At 56.9% G+C, this 19409-nt stretch overlaps 1 protein-coding gene across 1 annotated transcript in view; it reads left to right on the top strand.

The window, feature by feature from the left end:
- Positions 1–19409, top strand: part of RBM19 (RNA binding motif protein 19) — a 90810-nt gene that overhangs the window by 20596 nt on the left and 50805 nt on the right. Inside the window, exons 17-21 of the mRNA XM_084868270.1 lie at positions 1146–1339; positions 1686–1746; positions 3273–3352; positions 4854–4909; positions 6853–6969. Of these exons, the coding sequence (XP_084724396.1) occupies positions 1146–1339; positions 1686–1746; positions 3273–3352; positions 4854–4909; positions 6853–6969 (508 nt within the window). The remainder of the gene's footprint in view (positions 1–1145; positions 1340–1685; positions 1747–3272; positions 3353–4853; positions 4910–6852; positions 6970–19409) is intronic.

Raw genomic sequence — 19409 nt, 5'->3', positions numbered from 1 at the left:
AGGGCTGGCCGCCTCTGTGTCACAGCCATACACCTGCCTGCCAGCTCCCCGCGTCACATCCGCTTTGCCCTCCCTGCAATGCTGTTCCTTCAGAAGGGGGGGGGGGGGAGGGGGGCAGGTGAAACCACAGCCTCTGTCTCCCTCTCTCCAGAAATAACCAGGAGCACCGTGACCATGGCTTTCCTGCCGTGTGTGTGTGTGTGTGTGTGTGTGTGTGTGTGTGTGTGTCTCATAGGATGGAAGTTACTAAACTCCAGAATATTGGGTGTATGTGAAATAAGCTCAGCCTGCAAGTTAAGTAGGACCTTCAAATGTCTGCAGTCATAGCTGGTTCACAGTACACAGTACGGGGAGAGTGCAAACACCTTAAGGGTGAGAACCCTTGTTTGAACAGCTTAAAGTATGAATGAAGGCAACTGAAACACTGCTTTTCTTCTTTGAATGAAAAACTTACATCCTGGACAGTGTAGCTTAATGGTTAGAACACCGACCCACTCACTGAAGGGTCGCTGGTTCGATTCTGGGTTAAAGGCACATAGCTGAGTTGCAGATTTGATCCCCAGCCCCAGTTGGGTGCTTGTGGGAACAGCTAACCCCTGTCTCTCACACTGATGCTTCTCTATCTCGGTCTCTTCCTCCCTCCCTTCGACTCTAAAAATCAGTGGAAAAGGTATTCTCTGGTGAGGTTTAAGAAGACAACCAATTGTCCTGCTTCCTTGCAGGCCTGCTGAGCCTGTGAGTCTGTGAGCCCCTCAGGACAGCCCCGGGAGCTCTGCTTCTGTCCCAGGTTACAGAGGGTGAGGGGAGGGAGTGACCTTGCATATTGTTTCCTGGCTTACTTTCCTCCCAATCTTCTATTATGAGCATCGTGGGTAGTCCGAGCCTTCAGGGGTCATCATTTGGGGTCTGTGTTTCGTGTTCCTTTCTCTTCAAAATGGGAAGGGGCGGGACCGCCTCTCCCTGCTCTCAGGACTTGCTGGCCAGCCCAGGCTGGGGGTGGTGCCCCTCCTGGCGCTGCCCACCCAGCTAAACACCCTGGATCCAGAGGTTCTGAGCCTGAGGCAGAGTAGGCGTCACTTAATGGATTTTGGGTGTTTTGTTTTTTTTTATTACTGTTTTTTTTTTTTTTTTTTTTTTTTTTTAAGGGGATCCAGTGCCAGACAGTGAAACCCACGAGGGTGAAGAGACAACAGAGGGAGGAGCAGCCGAATCTTCCTTGAAGATGGAGGAAGAGGAGGAGGAGGAGGAGGAGGAGGAGGAGGAAGAAGAGAGCCTTCCTGGGTGTACCCTGTTTATTAAAAATCTCAACTTCGACACAACTGAGGAGACGCTGAGGGGGGTGAGTGAGGGCTCGGGAACCCTGTCGGCTCACGTAATCGCTGCCGTGGCCGGCCTGTCAGCAGGCTCTGGTGATGTCGTTGAGCAGCCAACGCCCATCTGCCGGGCCGTCCAGCGACGTGTCGTCCGAGACCCAAGCAGCAGCCAAACTCCACAGCACCCAAGGGACAGGCCGGATGCCTGGGGAGGCACCCGCCCTGTGAAAGCACAGGCAGTGTCAGCGGTGCCGGCTTAGGGAGCAGGCCCTCGCTGTCTGTGGCTGCGCAGCCCATGTTTAAGGCCCCGCCTGGGATGGCTGCAGGGTCGGCGGGAGCGGCCGTGACACCTGTTGAAACTCTCTCTTCCAGGTGTTTTCCAAGGCGGGCGCAGTGAAGAGCTGCTCCATCTCCAGGAAGAAGAGCAAAACAGGTACTGCGTTCGGAGCCCCCGCCAGGACGAAATGGTTCCGGAAGAAACGGGAGCTCTGGGTGGGGGTGAGGGCGGCTCTTGTTCTGAGAGTCCTCTTTTGTTCTGAAACACTGTCACTGCCGGCCGACCCCGCTTGGCAGAGTGGCCCTGGGTCCTGTGTCCCCGGACAACCTGGTGCCCAGCGGGGAACTGCACACATCAGGTTCTGAGAACCTGGACTGGCGGGTGGTCAGAGAGCAGGCACTGGGGCCGGTGGGGTGGCACCATTCAGAGGCAGAGACCCCTCCTCCCCTATCTCCTCTGCCCTCGGGATTCCTAGGGAACAGCAGGAAGTGCCAATCCAGGGCTCCCTTCCCCTCCGAGAAGTAACCCAGACGGAGGACATCTGGAAGGTTCCACCGAGGCATTGGCCACGCACCTCACTGGTTGGTGGGTGCCGGGCCACATAGAGGCCACCGTGGTCTCCATTTGGCCTCGGGTGTTGTCCCAAGTTGCTCGGCCTCTGCTATGTCTCCCCTCCAGCCCTGGCCTTCTGCAGGATGTCCTTGGAGATTTGTTTTGTGTGTCCTGCCAAAGCCCCCTGTGTGTTCACAGCACAGTCCCCTTCAGTTTGGGGGCATTTGCAGGGCTGCCAAAAGTCCGCCTGTAGCTGTGTCCTGGGGGACACACGAGCTGGTGGCTGCAGGGGCGGGGGGGGGGGGGCAGCTGGGAGGTGGAGGCGGCAGGAAGCAGGCAGGGGACAGAGGCTGGAGGTGGGAGCAGCTGAGTGCTGGCAGGAGTGCACAGGGCAAAGGGAGAGATAGGCTGGTTCAAAAGACACTGTGGCCTCAGTCAGACCCCAGCCAGTCCTCCTGGAATTCACCTTGGGGGGGGGACACAGAATAGGCTCATTAAATGTGTATGAAATGCAGGGGGAGGAGGCATGCATCCCATCTTGTGTCAAAAGGGCAAGAGGTAATTAGAGATCTTGCATTGTGTGTCCTCCAAACACCCCGCCCAGTGCTCTGCATCAAGGTCCGGAAGCCTGAGCTTCTCATACAGTTTGAGCTTCCCTTCCTGCCTGACGCCGCCTCCCTCCCCCTCCCGGCCTCATGTCCGACAGGCAGAAGCACTCGTAAAGGGTGAGCCTTGGGCGTGTGGGACTGCCACACACACGTCCGTCTCAGGCATTGCGTACAGGAGGGCCGGGGGCTGCCCGGGAGAGGCTCTGCCACTGGTCACTGCCATGGCCGTCCCTGTCAGTTCCCTCCCCCCAAAGGTGGAATTCTATTAGAAGCTAATTATCACGTCAGTCACCTGTTAATTCACAGGCAGCCGCCTCGGGTGGCGGTAGATAGCTTCCGTGGCCGACTTGGAGATGACTAGTAATAAACGGCCAGCCAGGAGCTGAGGTGTTAGGGGGGCACAGGGGGCTGTGAAGAAGAGAGGATATGAAGCCGAGGGCAGGGGCACACCGGGGCCCTTGCACATGGCCTTGGGCTCCCTGTGTGTGTTCCTCCCCACCGTCATTCCCGCCTCTCTCCCAGGGGCGCTGCTGTCCATGGGGTTCGGCTTCGTGGAGTACAGGAAGCCGGAGCAGGCCCAGAAGGCGCTCAGGCAGCTCCAGGTAAAGGGTTTCTCAGGGGAGGGCCGGGTCACCTGGCAGGCAGTGGGGCAGGGTCCCGCCGGCCCTCCCGTACGGAGTGGGACCGCGGATCCGCCCACGCTTCCTCCAGTTCTCCAGGGGACTGTGCCCAAGAGGAGCCGGGAGCCTTCCTCAGGGTCCGCGGTCACTGGTGCATTCATCCATCCACAGCTCGTTGTCAGGGGCCGGGGCGTGCTCACCACCCCAGCTCTCGTCGGGCACAGTGGAAAAGGCGCCCTGCTGGGTCACGGCCCCGGGCAGCATCCCTCATTCGTAGGAAAGTAACTGACTCTGTCCCAGGAGAGCTTCCTGGTCAAGGGAGCGGCCTTGCGGGTTATAACTGGGCACTTGGCCAGCACAGTTGTTCTAGTAGAAACGTGGTCGGCAACTGCGGCTCTTGAGCCACATGCGGCTCTCTGGCACCTTGAGCGTGGCTCTTCCACAAAATACCACGTGGCGTTAGAAGAAGTTTAAGTTTAAAAAATTTGGCTCTCACAAGGAATTTCAATCATTGTCCTGTTGATATTTGGCTCTGTTGACGAATGAGTTTGCCGACCCCTGTAGTAGAACATTGACCTTCCCCTTGACTCAAGGCAGCTGCACGGGGGGCTGAGTTGGGTTCGGGTAGGATGATAGGGACGTGATGGCCTGAAAGGCTCTTGTTTGGAAGGCTCTCTCCAGCAGGGATCGCACAGCAGGGGGCCAAGCGGTCATTGAAGGGGCAGGCATTACCCGGGACAAACCCTGGCACTGCTGCCCAGCCTAAAGGTGCAGCCGCTCCTTGGCCTCAGAGGAGGTGGGCCCGGCGCCCCAGGTCTGTGGTGTTTGGTTCGTGCTGTTTTCTGAGCGGCACTGGGAGTCAGCTCTGCACACGCCCTGCCCTCCGTCCCCACCACGTGACCCGGATGTGCAGGGCTCTGCTGGGCACAGCGTCGTCTCTCCTCGCGGTGCACACGTGTGCACGTTGTGCAGAGAATCGTTTGCCCGGAGCCGTGCGTGCTGTGTCTCCTGGGCGATTTAAGGGATTTCTGAGGGTGATTTTGCTAATAGGCCAGTTTTGCCTTGAGGGACCGACCTTAGATGCAGCTCCACTGGGATTCGACTTTCTTTGAAAGAGCACACGAACCAAACTGAACTCTGCAGGCTGGACCAAAGGGGCTTGCTGGGCTGAAAACACGTGCAGCCACGGAAAGTCCTGTGACTCGCGTGGCAGAATGGTCCAGGTCCCTCGTGGCTCGAGAGGACAGTGGAGCGCGGGTCTCTGACCACCAGCTGCTGCCGGCTCAGCGCGTGCATTTCCAGGAAAAACCCTGCTCTGTCCTGGGCTCCAGCTGGTCCCTCCTCCCGGGGCCGGTCAGTGCTCCCTGCAGCTCCCGTCCCCTCACTCAGCCGAAGCCAGGCCTGGGGCAGGGCAGCGGGGCGGGCGGGTGTTTCTAAGAGGAAGAGGGACAGGAGTGTCGTCTTATCTCATCTTACCTCGTAGGGTCACATCGTGGACGACCACAAGCTGGAAGTGAGGATCTCGGAACGAGCCACTAAGTGAGTCCCCGGGGCCTTCCCTTCCCTGCGATCCAGGTTCATCCTTTCGGCACCAGTGCTGGTGCCCTGAGGGGCGTCTCACGGCCCTTACCATCCTCTCCTGACCCTTCCTAATTAAGGTGGTGGCACACTTGCCAACCCTGACGGGGGCTGGGCTGCGTCAGTCTTTGGATATAGGGACACAGCGGGATATAGGGACGCAGGCGGGGGAGACAGGCACGTCCCACTACCCGGGCCATGCCCGTAGACCAGGGGAGGTATGCCCCTGGCTGGCACGTGGGCCAAACCAGAAGCCGTGAAACCTAGACGTGTCCCTTCACGGGGCTTGTTACTGTGGAGCCTGACAGCAGTGCGCAGGCGGCCCCGTTCATTTGTGATGCAGTAGGTGTTAGAGGTGGTGACCGGCGGCAGACCATGCCCAGGCCCAGCTTCCGGAAGCAGCGAGCTTTTTTGAACTTAAATTTTGCCCCAACACCTCCACCTGCCCAGACGTCTAAATGGGCTAATGTATGTGAAGGGCTTCACAAGACGCCCATCACGGAACACCATCGTCACCATGGCCATCACCATCCACCGGCCTCAGGCGATGAAGCAACTTCTGACGATCCCTGGGCCGGTCGCAGACACCTGTTTGGTACTCTCAGCCACTCAGTCCTTTGGTCCTAGAGCCAACTAGCTCTCAGCTCACCTGCTGTTTCCTCCCTCTGCCGGCTGATGCTGCCTGAGGTTCCAGCCCAGGCCACCCGGGTGCTCCCATCCCGATCTGTGCCACGCAGAGCATCCTTAGCAAGAAGTCTCGGGACAGGAGCCCTTGGAAATCCGATGGGTTCCCGAGCTGTGGTGTGAGTGTGGGGGGTCCAGACTCAGCCCCACAGCTGTGCGTTCCGATCCAGGGCCGTGGGACCTTGGGGGTGACTACGCCTGGAATTGAAACGCAATGGCTGGAGGTTGTGTAGAGCATCTGACGCGCGGGGCACACGAGAACTTGGCCAGGGTGGGGATGTGGTGACCTTTCTTCAGTCCCTGTTCCTAGGGAGTCGGGCTGTTTGTTGGCCAGCACAGCCCAGACCCAGGCAGTGAATAGAAACGTGGTTGAATGTCCTTGGCTGTGAGGCAGCGATTGGCCCAGGAGGAGAAGCGAAGCTGGGGTTCCTGTGTCAGGGAGGGAGGGCCTCTGAGGAGGTGACGTGGGGTGGACTTACAGGAAGTGGGTCGTAGCATAGTCGTCGTGGTGACAGCTGCCACGAGAGGGGTGCTTATCCACGTGGGTGCTGCTGCACAGTGTCTGATGTGACTTCTTAAGTCCTCAGGCATTTTGAGGTTGGCACCATTCCTAGACCCTCTCTGTGGTTAAGGAAACAGGCCTAAGGGGATCCCAAGTGGCCGAGTTTGCATTTGCGCCAGGATGGTTAACACACAGCGTGCCCTGACCCTTCACGGAGCGGGAGGGTCCCGGGGAGCAGGGGCAGGAAAGGCAGGGCTGTGTCTGGGAGGCCTTGGGCTTCAGGCTAGTTTCCTCCCTCCCCCCGGTCCACCTCCCCAAGGAGAAGCTGGATGTGCTCCTCGGTGAGGGATGAAAGCTCGCCGACAGGACCTGGGACCAGCTGGGTCTCTCTCCGTCTGGAGTGAGACAGACGAGACTGGATTCGGGGAGAAATAGGCCTCTCCTCAGGGTTCCTGTCTTCAGGCCCAAGGGCCTCTCAGTCTCTTGGATGAAGGGCAGGAAACACCCCAGGGTGGGATGTGTCCATTGGAGAAGATGATTATGGTCTATATTCCCTGGGAGACTGCCTCCTGCCCTGTGACCTCAGCCTCGTCCACACTCACTCCCTCACTCCCTCGCCTGAACGGAAGACCAGCCTTGGATTGGGGGAAGGGAGGTCGAGTCAGTGTCAGGCAGCAGCTACCGACCCCCAAGTGACCGGCCCCTCCCCCTCCCCCAGGCCAGCCCTGACCTCCTCCCGGAAGAAGCAAGTTGCCAGGAAGCAGACCACTTCCAAGATCCTGGTGCGGAACATCCCCTTCCAGGCCGACAGCCGCGAGATCCGCGAGCTCTTCAGGTGAGCAGCGCCGGCTCGGTCCGGTTCGGTCCAGGGGACGGCGTGTGCGTGTGCGTGCGTGCGTGTGTGTGTGTGTGTGTGTGTATGTGTGTGTGAGTGAACCGGCCGGAGCTTGGGGGGTGGCCTTGGGGCCGCAGTGGCTCCGCTGGAGAGGCCAGCGCCATGGTCTCTAAAGGTCATCTGTGGCTGCCTTTGATTTATCTCCCTGAGTCCCAGCTCTGCTCTCCGGAGCATGGGGCAGAAAGAAGTAGGGAGGGCGGACTTCTCCCCCATCGGCTTTCCCCGGCGTCTTTCTGACGTTTCTACCGCTCAGGGCCCTCCGCCTTGGCAGCCCCTTCGAATCACCTGGTGACTCACAAGCTTACCTTTGTCGGGCCCAACCCCCAGAGTTGGATTCCCTTGGAAGGTCCAGGTTGGGGACCGCTGGCTGCATGGCTGTCTGTGGAGAGCACCTTTTAAATCGAAGGTGCATCCCCTACACAAATAATGCCCCCCAGCAGAGCCCTCTCGGCCAGACGGGTGGGGGGACCTGCAGGACCAGGCCGGGCGGGGACTGAGCGGGGATGTTGTGCAGAAATGCAGGTTTGGTCAGCCAGTTCTTCCCATGTTTGGAAAGAGAAACTGACAATCCGGATTTTTAGGGGAATATGTTGGCAAGTCGTTAGCTTTCTAAAATCAAACACCATGTAGGACGAGGTCTGTGTGGACCAGATACAGCGCAGGGGCCACGGGGCTGCAGCCCTGTGTGGTACATCACCCTGTCCGCTCTCTCAGGTTGGTTAGCTGTCCCCCAGCACCAGGTCTGGATGCAGCGGCGCTATGAGAGGGGATAAGGGGAACGTTTAAGCCAAGGCATGCCCAGGTGTGTGCTGGGCAACACAGAGAGGCCTCTGGCCCTCAGAATGGAAGGGCAGGTGACATTAGCCCCAGCCAGGCGGCTCGTCCAGGCTTGAATGGGACCTAAGAGAGTTCCGGAAACCTACGTGGGTGAATACTGAAGGATTCTACATACCAGGCCTCGGCCATGCAGCCTGTGTGTGTCTAGTTCCAGCATGAAGAGCTGAGTGTATTAGAATTTCCTGTTAGCATCTTACAAGGTCGGCTGTGGATGCAAAGATAAGTTCTGTGTTCTAAAGACTAGAGTGAAGTTTCCTTGTGTGTAATCTACCCCTTTGCTCTCACTCGGTGGTTTAAAGAAAGGGAAGCTGGTTAGAGGATCTGCTTTAAAAATCTGTCCTCCCTGCCATGCTAAAGTCACATGCTGGTGCACGATTCCTGCAGGCGTGGGTTCCTGCAGGCGTGGTTGGCTGGGGTTGACACAAAGACACCGGCCCCACAGGTTCTGGGTAGCAGGGTCTTCGCTGTGGACCAGGTCCCCTGCGTGGGGACAGTCTGGTGAGATGGGATCTCACTCTGGGAGGATGTGTCCTGCAGCCTGGATATCAGTGGAGAGGAGTGTGTGAGCAAGGGCATCCCTACAGTGGATACGGGTCCCAGCCTGTGGCGTCTGCTTGCTTTAACATGCCTCCACTCTTTACAAAGAATCCAATTTAAGAGCTGCCAGCTCAAAATGGCGCAGGTTGATCAGGAAGTAGTACCCTTCGAAATGACAGTTTCACTTGGCTCGCAGTCTGTTTAGGATGCCACTTACCCAGGGAACAAAAGACCGCACGGCCAGGGGACGCACTTTGTTTGGTCTCGTGTTTTATAATTTATTTGAGAAGACAGGGAATCCGTGTCCACTGGGCATAATTCCACGCGGTGCCTCCTCCCTGCCATTGTTCTGCTGGGATTTGCATCAACCCCCTGAGACAGAAAGGCCTTCTCCAGGGCTCACCTTGCTTTGTTGTGCCTGTGAGCTAGGAGTTTGAGGCAGTTCTGAGGGGCGGCCAGCAGGGGTCGCTGTGAGCCTTCTTAGGGAGACCAGCTTGTCAGGAAAGCAGAGACCGAATTCAGACAAAGCCAGTGGCCAGCAGGGTTTGGGGGAACCAGTCTGATCCATTTTGCCAGGCAGGTTCCGTGGACTTGCCCTGCCAGGTGTAGTCAAGATCCCAGCTCCGTCTTACGGGGCTCTCACTGCTCGGGCTCCACGCTGGGCTCCTTCTCGGGCAGCCTTCCCCTTCAGCTGCAGAGCAGCCTGCAAAGAAGCGGGAGGGTTGCCGTTGCCTCTTTGCACCCCGGAAGGGAACTGGGACCCGGGACATGAAGCATCCTGCTGGGACCACACAGCTGAGCCTGGAGTTGAATGTCCCTGTCTGACTCAGGGCCTGGGCCCGGAACCACTCCCGTCTCCCACGTCTAGAGAGGGCAGCGTCGTCTCCCAGAGCACAGTTATAGCTACTGAACGTGAGGCCTTCAGTTCCCCTCCACTGCTCACTCCCGGCCCCCGCCAGGGTAGCTGGCCTATCCTGTTCTCCTGCAGCCCGTCCCACCGCACCGCTGCCCTGGGAGTGCTGTCCACGTGGTGGTTTCGTGTACCTCACCCCTAGCCCAGACTACAGTCTCAGACACACTGGCTGCCTCTCTGCTGTGTCCACAGCTCCCTGACCCAGAGCCGTGCTCAGTACACATTTGCTGAGCACACACACCCACTGTGCAGAGCCTTGCTCCGTGGAATCCTGGTGAAGACGGAGCTCGTGAGGCACAGAGAGGCTGAGGAGGTGTGCGGGGTCACACAGCTCTGCAGCAGCATGGCCGGGTGTCTCTCAGTCCAGAGGCCCTCCCCCACTGTCCCCCAGGTCAGCCATGTCAGTGGGAGCTGCTGGCAGGCAGGCAGCTGGGCGTGGCTTCGGGCTGCAGGCTGCAGAGGGAGAGCTTTTCACCCGCCTCTCTCTTTTTTTTATTTTATTAGTTTCTTTCTCGGAGGTGTGAACCACCTGCTAGGGGTGTGAATGGGCGAGCTCACAACAGGTGCCTGGAGGCCCTAATTACACGGCTTGCATCTCCTGTGCCCGGTGCACCTGTTGTGTCCAGCTTTGTGGACAGCGACTGTCCGTCCCTGACCTCCTCTTCTCCTCATTTCCTCTCTCAATGACCATGACCGTGACCATGGAGGGAGGGCTGAGGACAGCTCGCCTGCTGAATCCTCCCTGGCCCAGGTGTGGGGTCACTGCCTGATTAACTCCCGGTTTGTCAGCAGTACTTTTCCAAAGCCTCGAGCCTCCAGCCCTCGCTGTCATCTGCCCTGGGCGGAGGGGCTGCTTCCTGTTTACCAGGCTTCTTAGGGAAGAAGCTCTGCAGAAAAAAGGAAAAAAAAAAAAAAAGAAAAGAAAAAAGGAAAGGAAACAGCCTTGAGCAGCTCCCCAGGGCCTTGGAGAAGGGGAATGGGGGGAGAGGAAACCCTCAGCTGGATTCTCTGAGGGGTGGGGTGAGGAGGGTGAGGCTTCCCCAGGTGCCTCCCCTACCCCTGCAGAGAGACCCGGGGTAGGGCATATCCCATCCAATCACTCATTTTCGTGTGTCCGTGGTGCGTCACACCAGTGGCAGCATTGAGCAGTAGTGTCAGAGACCAAGTGACCCTCAAACCTATAAACAATTGGCTCTCTGGCCCTTTAAGGGGACAAGGTGCTGATCCCCAAACAAAATTAAGCATGGCCTCATGGAGATGGCACACCCTAGGTAAGGGTTTTTGGTTTTGTCTTCTAGTTTCAGTTACACAACTCAGGTATTTTTTTACTCACCCTTTTATAAAACATATAAAAGTCACAGGTAAGGCTGTAGCCTGCTGACCCCCCCCTAAGGACAGGAGGTGAGGCCCAGCGCCATCTGACCCGTTTCCTCATCGGGCCCCTGCCCCTCCTACTGTGCTGAGGTGTGTCTTGTTTTAAGACTTTTCTGGAGCAGGTGAGGTTTACCTTGAGAGGAAGGTACAGAGTTCTCCCATGTCCCTTGTCCCCTCCCCCCATTATCCACATCCCCCACCAGAGTGGACATGGGTTACATCACTGAACCTACACTGACACACAGCAGTCACCCAGCGTCCAGATTACAGATGGTTCCCCTTGGGGTGTACATCCTGTGGGTCCGGGTAGATGCATGATGACATGTGTCCATCATTACGGTGTCAGTCAGAGTAGTTTCACTGCCCCAACGTGTATCTGCTTTGCTGGGGAGCATTTGGGCAGTTGGCAGTTCTTTATCTGTTTCAGGAAGAAATGTTCCTGCAAATATTCCATGTGTGTCTTTTGGTGACCGTGTGCCTGGTTTCTGTAGGGTGTCCACGGAGCAGTAGCATTGCTGGTCACAGGGTGTGCGCAGCTCAGGCCACTAGACACTGCCAGACACGTTCCCAGAGTACTTGTATCCACTGGCACTGCCACCACCAGAGTGGGTGTTCTGGATGTCCCTCGTCCTCACCAACACTTGGTATTGTCTGTCTCTCTCTTTAGCCATTTGGTGGATAAACAAAGACATCATCACATTGTGGTTTTAACTTGCACTTTCCTGATGGCTAAGGAAATCAGATGTTTTTTCATATATTTATGAGTATTTGGACACACTGTGTTGTGGAATGCCTGTTCAAGCCTTTTGCACATTTATTAAAAATTGGGTCATCTGGTTATTTTCCTTACTAATTTTCTTATTTTTTTTTTTTTTTTTAATATTCTGAATCCTAGTTCTTTGGCGGCTATATGATTGGAGTCCTCTCTCTCCCATTTTGTCATTAGCTTAGTGGTGTCATCTTAATGGTGTCCTTTGGTGAATAGAGGCCCCTCATATTGTCAGTTTGCCACTTTTTCCTTCATGGTGAGGATTTCTGTGTCCTTTTTAAGAAACCTTTGCCTCCTCCAGGCTCATGAAGGAAGTCTGCCGAATGTTCCTCTGCAAGCTTTGACCTTTCACCTTTAGGCATGCAGTCTGTCTGGAATTGATTTTTGTGTATGGCGTGAGGTAGAGATCACATGGATATTCAGTGGGTCCAGCATCATTTATCGCAGAGGCCATTCTTCCCTCTGCTCTGCAGTATTGATTTTGTCATAAATCAGGTGACTGTGTGTGCGAGGGCCCGCTCTGGACGCTGTGATCCGTTCCACGGGTCTATCTGTCTGCCCTGTGCCAATACCCGCGGTCCTAATTACCAGGGCTTTGTTACCATGTGGTGTCTAGTGTCTTTGTTCCTCAAGATCGCCTGGGCCTGGTCATCTCTTTGCACGTCAGGCCTCTGGGCTTTTATAAAACCGCAGCAACTGCAGGTTCTGAGCAGAGGGTGGCGTGGGAGGCACGGGGGGGGCGGGGGGGAGTAGGGGGGGTGAGGAGGCACGGGGTGGGAGACGCAAGAGGGTGAGTGTCTGGCTTATATTGTCAGAGATCTTGTGGGGAGCATAGGAGTCAGGGTGTGTCTGAGGAGGCCCCCAGGGAGGTTTCTGCAGTCACCTGGGCCAGAGCTGACTGGCGGGACCAAGTGGTGGAAGTGGGGAGCTGCCGGTGGATTTGGGGATCATTTGCAGAGAGCTGACGGTTCAGTGAGGACTGGGATGCAGAGAGGGAGCGAGGGCAGCAGCTGGGTGACGGCACATTCGGGGTGGAGCAGCCGGGGCGAGGCCTCAGCCCCACGCCGCACGCCACCCCTTCCTCGCTGTGATGTTACTCATAACCCCTGGCCGCAGTGGGGGTGCTCGGGTCGCGGGCCTCCGTTGGCCTGTCCGTGGGGTGTGTGTGGGAGGGGGGGGGTCTGGGGAGCACTCCTGTGGGGAGCACCTGGTTCAGGGTCACCTCCTAGCTCCTGGATGTCAGCGGCTGCCCAGCACCGCTGTGTGGCTGACCTGGGATTGAGGCTGTGTTGATGGTACCTCCGGGCAGTTGCAAAGCCCTTACTTTCTCTAAAACCAATAAAATCAATTATCTTTTTAAATGTTACTTTTTAAAAAGTTGCTGCCGCTGACCCCGGGACCAGGACGCAGCAGCGCCTGCTCAGACGAGATGCTCGGTTCCCCGGGTTCTCCCTTCTCCTGCCCTTCTTGTCCTCAGTCGTCAGCAGTTGGCTGTCAGTTTGGAAAGGAGCCCGTGTGATTTTCCAAGTGAGAAGAACACGGAGGGGGGAGGGGAGGGTCAGGAGACCTGAGTTCTCGCCCAGCTCTGCCCTGTGTGACCTTGGGCGTGGTGTGACTTCTCGGAGCTCCTATTTGTTGAGTGAATCGGAGACGGGGTTGGGCGAGGCCAGGCAGGGGAGGTAGCTGCCGCCTTGCAAGCCAGCACCAAGCCTTGTTGGCCACACGGGCCGGAATTGGGCTGGAGGATGGCGAGGACGCCTGGGCTCCTGGGAAATGGGATGGCAGCTGGTGAGCGATGTCACCACGGACCGTCCACAGTAGGTATGCCACCGCCGCAGGTAATTGGCTAAGAACATGGTGTTCGTGGCATGTGGCTAGAGCTTTTCCGATTCTGTCCGACTGGCAGCGCATCCCGAACCAGGGCCCATGGGAAGCCACGGAGTTTCCTCTAAAATAGGGGTGTCGAACTCAATCAGAGAAGGGACCAAAATCTAAAATCCAGCCTAAATCGCGGGCCGAATGGTTTACTGAACAGTCATAAACTGACAATATCATAAACTGACAGCGGAGTGCAGTGATGACAGCGCGGTGCGGGCCACATTGCAAGGCCTGGCGGGCTGGATTTGGCCCGCGGGCCTTGTGTTTGACACATGTGCTCTAAAACACCAGTCACCTCTGCGAGCTTCCTTTGCCATTCCGTAGGCTGGTCTGCCACTGCAGCTGACTTTTTCTTTCCCTCCACAGCCTGCTGGTCAGACAGAGGCCCAGGGAGCACCCTGGGGCGGCCGTATGGGTTCTGGGGGGGGCAGGAAGGGGGGCACTGGGCGCCCTGATTCCCTGCAGTCGGACGCCGTCCCTGCAGCCTGAGCTCACCTTGCCTTCACCACCTCCTCTCTCTCCATTCACTTCCGTGCCCGCCACAAGGTCCCCGTGCTTTGTCTGGGCTTGTGGGGAGGGCGCAGGCGGCTCATTGTTGCAGCTGCTGATTGTGCTCCTGTCTCCGGCGTCCCAAGTGCAGAGGCCTCGGGAGCCCCGGACGTCTCGGGAGGCTTCTGAGCAGGAGCGGCTTCCGGCGCCTCCTGTCTCGGAGCTTCCCAGGGAGAAAGGCGGTCTCCACACACTGCTCTCTGGTTACGAAAGAGCTCGTCAGTTTAGCAAATGTTTACTAAGCATCTCTCAGGAGGCAGGGACGTGGCAGGTGCTGGGTTACAGAAGCAAACGTGAACGCCGGGAAGGGACCGCATTGGTCTAGGGCAGTGGTCAGCAAACTGCGGCTCTCGAGCCACATGCGGCTCTTTGGCCCCTTGAGTGTGGCTCTTCCACCAAATACCACAGCCTGGGCGAGTCTATGTTGAAGAAGTGGCATTAGAAGAAGTTAAAGTTTAAAAAAATGTGGCTCTCAAAAGAAATTTCGATCGTTGTACTGCTGTTATTTGGCTCTGTGGACTAATGAGTTTGCCGACCACTGGCCTAGAGGAATGTGCCCCCTGGGGCCACCCCGCTAAAGCCCTTCATAGAGGGCAGGTCTTCTACATCGTTGGCCTGGTGACAACTCCCGGACTGAGAGTCATCCCTGTCCAAGGGCCAGGGAACACTGTCTGGTTTGCTGTAAGGACAAGGTCAGTGGTGCTGCAAGGACTTGGCCTTCGGCCCGGCCCAGGGGCAGCCGTCATCTCGTGTGGCTCTCACCTGCAGCTCCTGCAATGCAAGGGGCCGCCCCGAGAGCCAAGGAGCGGGGCTCCTCCTCCCAGCCCCGCTGCTGGTGAGCTGTGTGCGCTTAGGAAAGTGACCTGACCTCTCTGGTCCTCTAAGGACCCTGGGCAAGGGAGCTCACGTGCATGATCGTCCGTGAAAGGGTTTTCTGTTCTGACGGAACGTTTTACTAAATCCGGGGCCAGGCCCGGTGTTTCTCAGGCCCGAGTGATGTCTGAGGAGTCCTAAAGGAAACATCTCAGGGCCCTTCCCCCACGGCGGTCACGTAAGCATTGTTATTAACATGCGGCTTAAGTGCGTACAAATGTAAAATTCCAACAAACTGACAACTTATGCTCATGGTTCTCTTAGAACTATAAAACCAGAACACATTTCCAAATTAAACACAAACAGAATTTAAAATCAATGAAATTCAAATTAAGAATGTTAGTTTAGTGTGATGGATGGCGTTGTTTTGCGGGAACGAGATCCAGAATGTGGGTTTTGGTATTGGGTAGATGTAGCTGCGGGTCCAGATCTGTAATCTGTCTCTTTACTCTTCCGTCAGTGACACCAACGCAAAGTGCCTTCTGGTGACTCTTAGCGCCGCCTCTGCCCGCTCTCTGCCCACAGTCACTCTTTAACTCCAAAGACAACCAACCCTTTGCAAACTTGAATTGCACCCTGGCCGGTTTTTGCTCAGTGCTTAGAGAGTTGGCCCATGGACTGAAGGGTCCCGGGTTCGATTATGGTCAAGGGTACCCCTCGGTGGTAGGCTCGATCCCTGGCCCTGGTTGGGGCCAATCTCTTATATCAATGTTTCTCTCTCGTGTCTCTCCCTTCCACTCTCCCTAAAAATCAATGGGAAATTATCCTCAAGGTGAAGTTTAACAAAAAAAACCCACAACCTGCCGAAACCGGTTTGGCTCAGCGGATAGAGCGTTGGACTGCAGACTGAAAGGTCCCGGGTTCGATTCCGGTCAAGGGCATATACCTTGGTTGCGGGCACATCCCCAGTAGGGGGTGTGCAAGAGGCAGCTGATCGATGTTTCTCTCTCATCGGTGTTTCTAACTCTCTATCCCTCTCTCTTCCTCTCTGTAAAAAATTAATAAAATATATTTAAAAACAACAACAACAAAAAAACACCACAACCTCCAATCGCATTAGATGCAGATAGGACAGAGCCACTTTGGTGAGGTGTTCTTTGACCAGCGTTTTATGTAATTTCAAACTCTTTCACACATAAAACTCTTTGGAATCTTCCTCTGTTATTAGCAGGTCAGACCTCTAGTCCTTTAAAGGCTTTCTTCTGATGAGAAAAGCAGCCCATTGCAGAGGGTTTGGGAAACTGAACAAAAGCCAGAGCCACCACCCACATTCCCACCACACGACAGCGGTCGGATAGAGGGGCTGTCCCTGCTCTTGGCATTCTGGGAAGGCGGGGCAGGTATGAACATCGCCACCTCACAGGCGAGGAGGAGCCGGCCGGTCAGAGGCACTAAGTGCCACACCGAGGTCCCAGAGCTACTTACAGGCCGCACTGGGCCCTGTAGATGAGGTTTGACGTAGCCCCAGATTGGCACCCCGCCTTTTCCTGGGGTGCCCAGAGCCTCTTGTCCTTCCGGCATGTAAAGCCCAGCTCAGAGGCAGTGACAAGGCTGGCACAGAGGGGTTATTCGGGTCACACATTGTCACACACAGCCGGAAAGACTCCGTGTTTACCTGGCACAGGGACGGAGGGATGAGGCTTCTGTGAGGGAAGGCGTGGGCAGAGGCGAGGTGGGTGGAGGAGGCTTTAACACGCGCAGCCTGGATCAGACAATTCGACTCGGCCTACCTTGAGTTTAAATAAAGCCCCGTTAGCAGCTTGTTCGCAAAAGTACTTTTTTTTTTTTTTTTTTAACTTCAGCCTCAGCCTTCGCCTCCGCTTCTCTTAATATAGCCGAGCTTAACCCAGAACAGCAAAGGAACAAAAAAATAATGAAAAATTCAGTGGGTTGTCTAAGGGCCCCTGAGCCTCCTGGGTGAGGGTGGAATTTTCCCAGACGTTCTGGAACCTCGAGGAAAGGCATGTTACAGCCCTGCCCGCCTGGACACCCAGACGCCTGACCGGCAGAGAGACCCAGCAAGCCCAGCCCGGGGAGGTGCGAGGAGTTCGGACCTGCCCGCCTCTCCCCACTCGCTCGGAGCCCCTCGGTCCTGGGGACCGGAAGTGCTGACAACACAGTTTTGACTCCCTGGGGCTTGTGTGCTTTTCTGAACCAGCTGTGTGTGCCGGCACCCCTTCCCCAGGGAGAGAAGCCCACGCTCTAGGGAAAGAGGGGGCTGGATGAGTAAAACCAGAAAAACAGCCCGGTGGCCTGGCTTGGACTGCGGGCGGGGGGCCAGGCCCATGTGGTGTGGCCTGGGAGGGATCCCCCCGGATTGATGGACAGAAACTCCCACGTGCGTCCCCTCTTAGATCCCGTCAGCACATCCAGAGCCGCTCTGAGTGCCCGCCTCCCTCCTGGGGAGGATTCCGGCCCCGCTCCTCGGCCCCGCTCCTCAGCCCTGCGGGATCCTGGGAGCTGAGGGGAATCGGGACAGCCTTCCATGTCTAGCTGGTTTGGTTGGGGTTTTTGGCGGTGGGTTTTTTTTTTTAACTGATCTCTCCAGCGTGGCCTGAGCTTATCTCCAGCATCCCCGCGCCTTCCCCGCCACGCTCGGGAGCCCGTGGGGTGGGGAGAAGGTGGCCGGTCCCACTCGCGAAGAGTCCCTCATTTGTATCTCATTTTCGAGTTATTATCGAGCCGCCGGTTGTGAGAGTATTTTGACAGCAGCTGTCAGCAAGGTGCAAGCGGCTGCCATCGCCTCCGATTGGCTGCAGACACCTATGGCAGCTGAATGCTACCCAGGCCTGCCCAGCCCTGCCAGAAACGGGAGCAGGAGGCCCGGGCCGGGAAGCCAGGGAGGAAAAGCAAAGTCAGGGGGACCCTGGCCACTCCGGGCCCAGAGCCCTGGGCTTCTCACAGCCTCCGCATCGTTAGCATTTTCCGACTCGCTGGAGAACCGGCCATAAAAGCCTCCGATGGTGTCTTGTGTTTTATTTATTTTAATTGAGGTTTGGGCAGCGCAGGGAGCGGGGGTGAGAGAGGATCCATCCAAACAACCACTTAGTCTTGTCAGAGTTCATTTACTGAATTAGCGAGGTTGCTGCTCCCGGCCCCCGGCTGCCAGCCCGGAGAGCCAGAGCGGGAGCCGGAGGGCAGCCGAGGGAGAAGGCTGCCCCCTCCGCTCGGCTGGAGAGCCGGGGAGCGCATGTTCCCTCAGCCTCGAAGGGTCTTCTTTCCATGGTATGTACGTCGTCCCTCGTGTTTCCTTCCGAGCGTGGGCATGAAGGCCCGGGATAAATAGTGTTTAGTATTCACTGCCTTTCACTCAAGCAGTTAAAATTCAGTCCCTCTTTTCCTTCTTTTTTTTTTTTTTTAAGTATAAAAAAAATGTTAGGGCCGCCAGAAAGCAGATGTTTTGTGGTTGTGAAGCGTACTTCTACCTTAAATTGAGGCCCCGTGAGGGTAGTCTCAGACGCACGGGGCCTGCGGGAGAATGTCAGCTTTGTGTGCCAGGCAGGGGAGACCACGTGCATTCCTATTGGCTGCCCCCCCGAACCCCCACACCCACGCGGACCTGGACTTCTCTCACTTCGGGCGTTGGCTGCTGCCATCAGACTCGAGACACAGGCGCACTGCATTCCCACGGTCTCCCTTGCCCGCTGGTACTGAGAGCTGGAAACAGATGGGTTCTCTTCGTGGTCAGCATGTGCCCATCGGGGGACGCTGGGCTGCGTCTGAGGTCATTTAGGGGTGTCACATCGTGAGGGGAGCTGCTGGCATCTGGTGGGTGGGAGCTGGGGTGCTGTCGAGCACCCTCCAGCGCACAGGACAGCTGGGGACGAAGAGGCGCCCGCCCCAGGTGTCAGCGGGCCGGGGTGAGACGCCTGGGCTGGACGCCAGGGGCAGGGTCTGTGCAGAGGAGCCAGGGCTGCGTGACCCGGTGTCCCTCAGGAGGAGTGCTGCGGGCATGGCGGCTGTCCCAGGCCACCCAGCGCTCCCCATCCCCGTGACAACCAGAAACAGCCCCCACAGATTCCCAAAAGGCCCTTGCGGGGGGGGGGGGGGGGCAGTGCCCCCGGTGAACCACGGCCGTTCATTTGCTTTTTGTGGTGACCATATGCTCAATGCCAGGCTTCGTTCTCACCCACTCTTTTTTGTCTAGTCTTCCCGCAGCCACAGGAGGACTCTGTTTTCACATGCGCGTTAGAGACAGGAAGGCAGTGAGGCTTAGAGAGGCCAGAAGCAGGGGAGACGGGGTTAAAACCCCTACTGTCAGGGCCCCGGTCTTAGCCGCTCTGCTCACCTTTGCTCCTCACAGACCCTCAGTGTCTTCATCTGCTAAGCGGGAGCCAGTGGCACCCGTCCTTCCACCTCGTCTGTTTTTCTTGTGAATCTTTTTTTTTTTTTTTTTAATCCTCGCTTTTAATCCACTGATTTTAGAGAGAAGGGAGAGAGAGAGAAACATCGATTGGCTGCCTCTTGTGTGCACCCCGACCGGGATTGAACCCGCAGCCAGTGTGCTGGCCAGGTGCACACGGACATGAGGTCCATGGACGCACACCCAGGAGCAGTAGGTGGATGCACCTTCCCTTCCACCCAGCGGAGTACTGGGGCCTCCTCACAAGACACCCCGGAGTCTGTGGTCCAAGGAAGCGAGGGTGTTCG

Source organism: Pipistrellus hanaki (genome assembly GCF_964339955.1).
Source record: "Pipistrellus hanaki genome assembly, chromosome: 19".
NCBI classification, from domain to species: domain Eukaryota; kingdom Metazoa; phylum Chordata; class Mammalia; order Chiroptera; family Vespertilionidae; genus Pipistrellus; species Pipistrellus hanaki.
The sequence above is the reverse complement of the archived record's forward strand: the minus strand, read 5'-3'. Positions and strand labels throughout refer to the sequence as shown.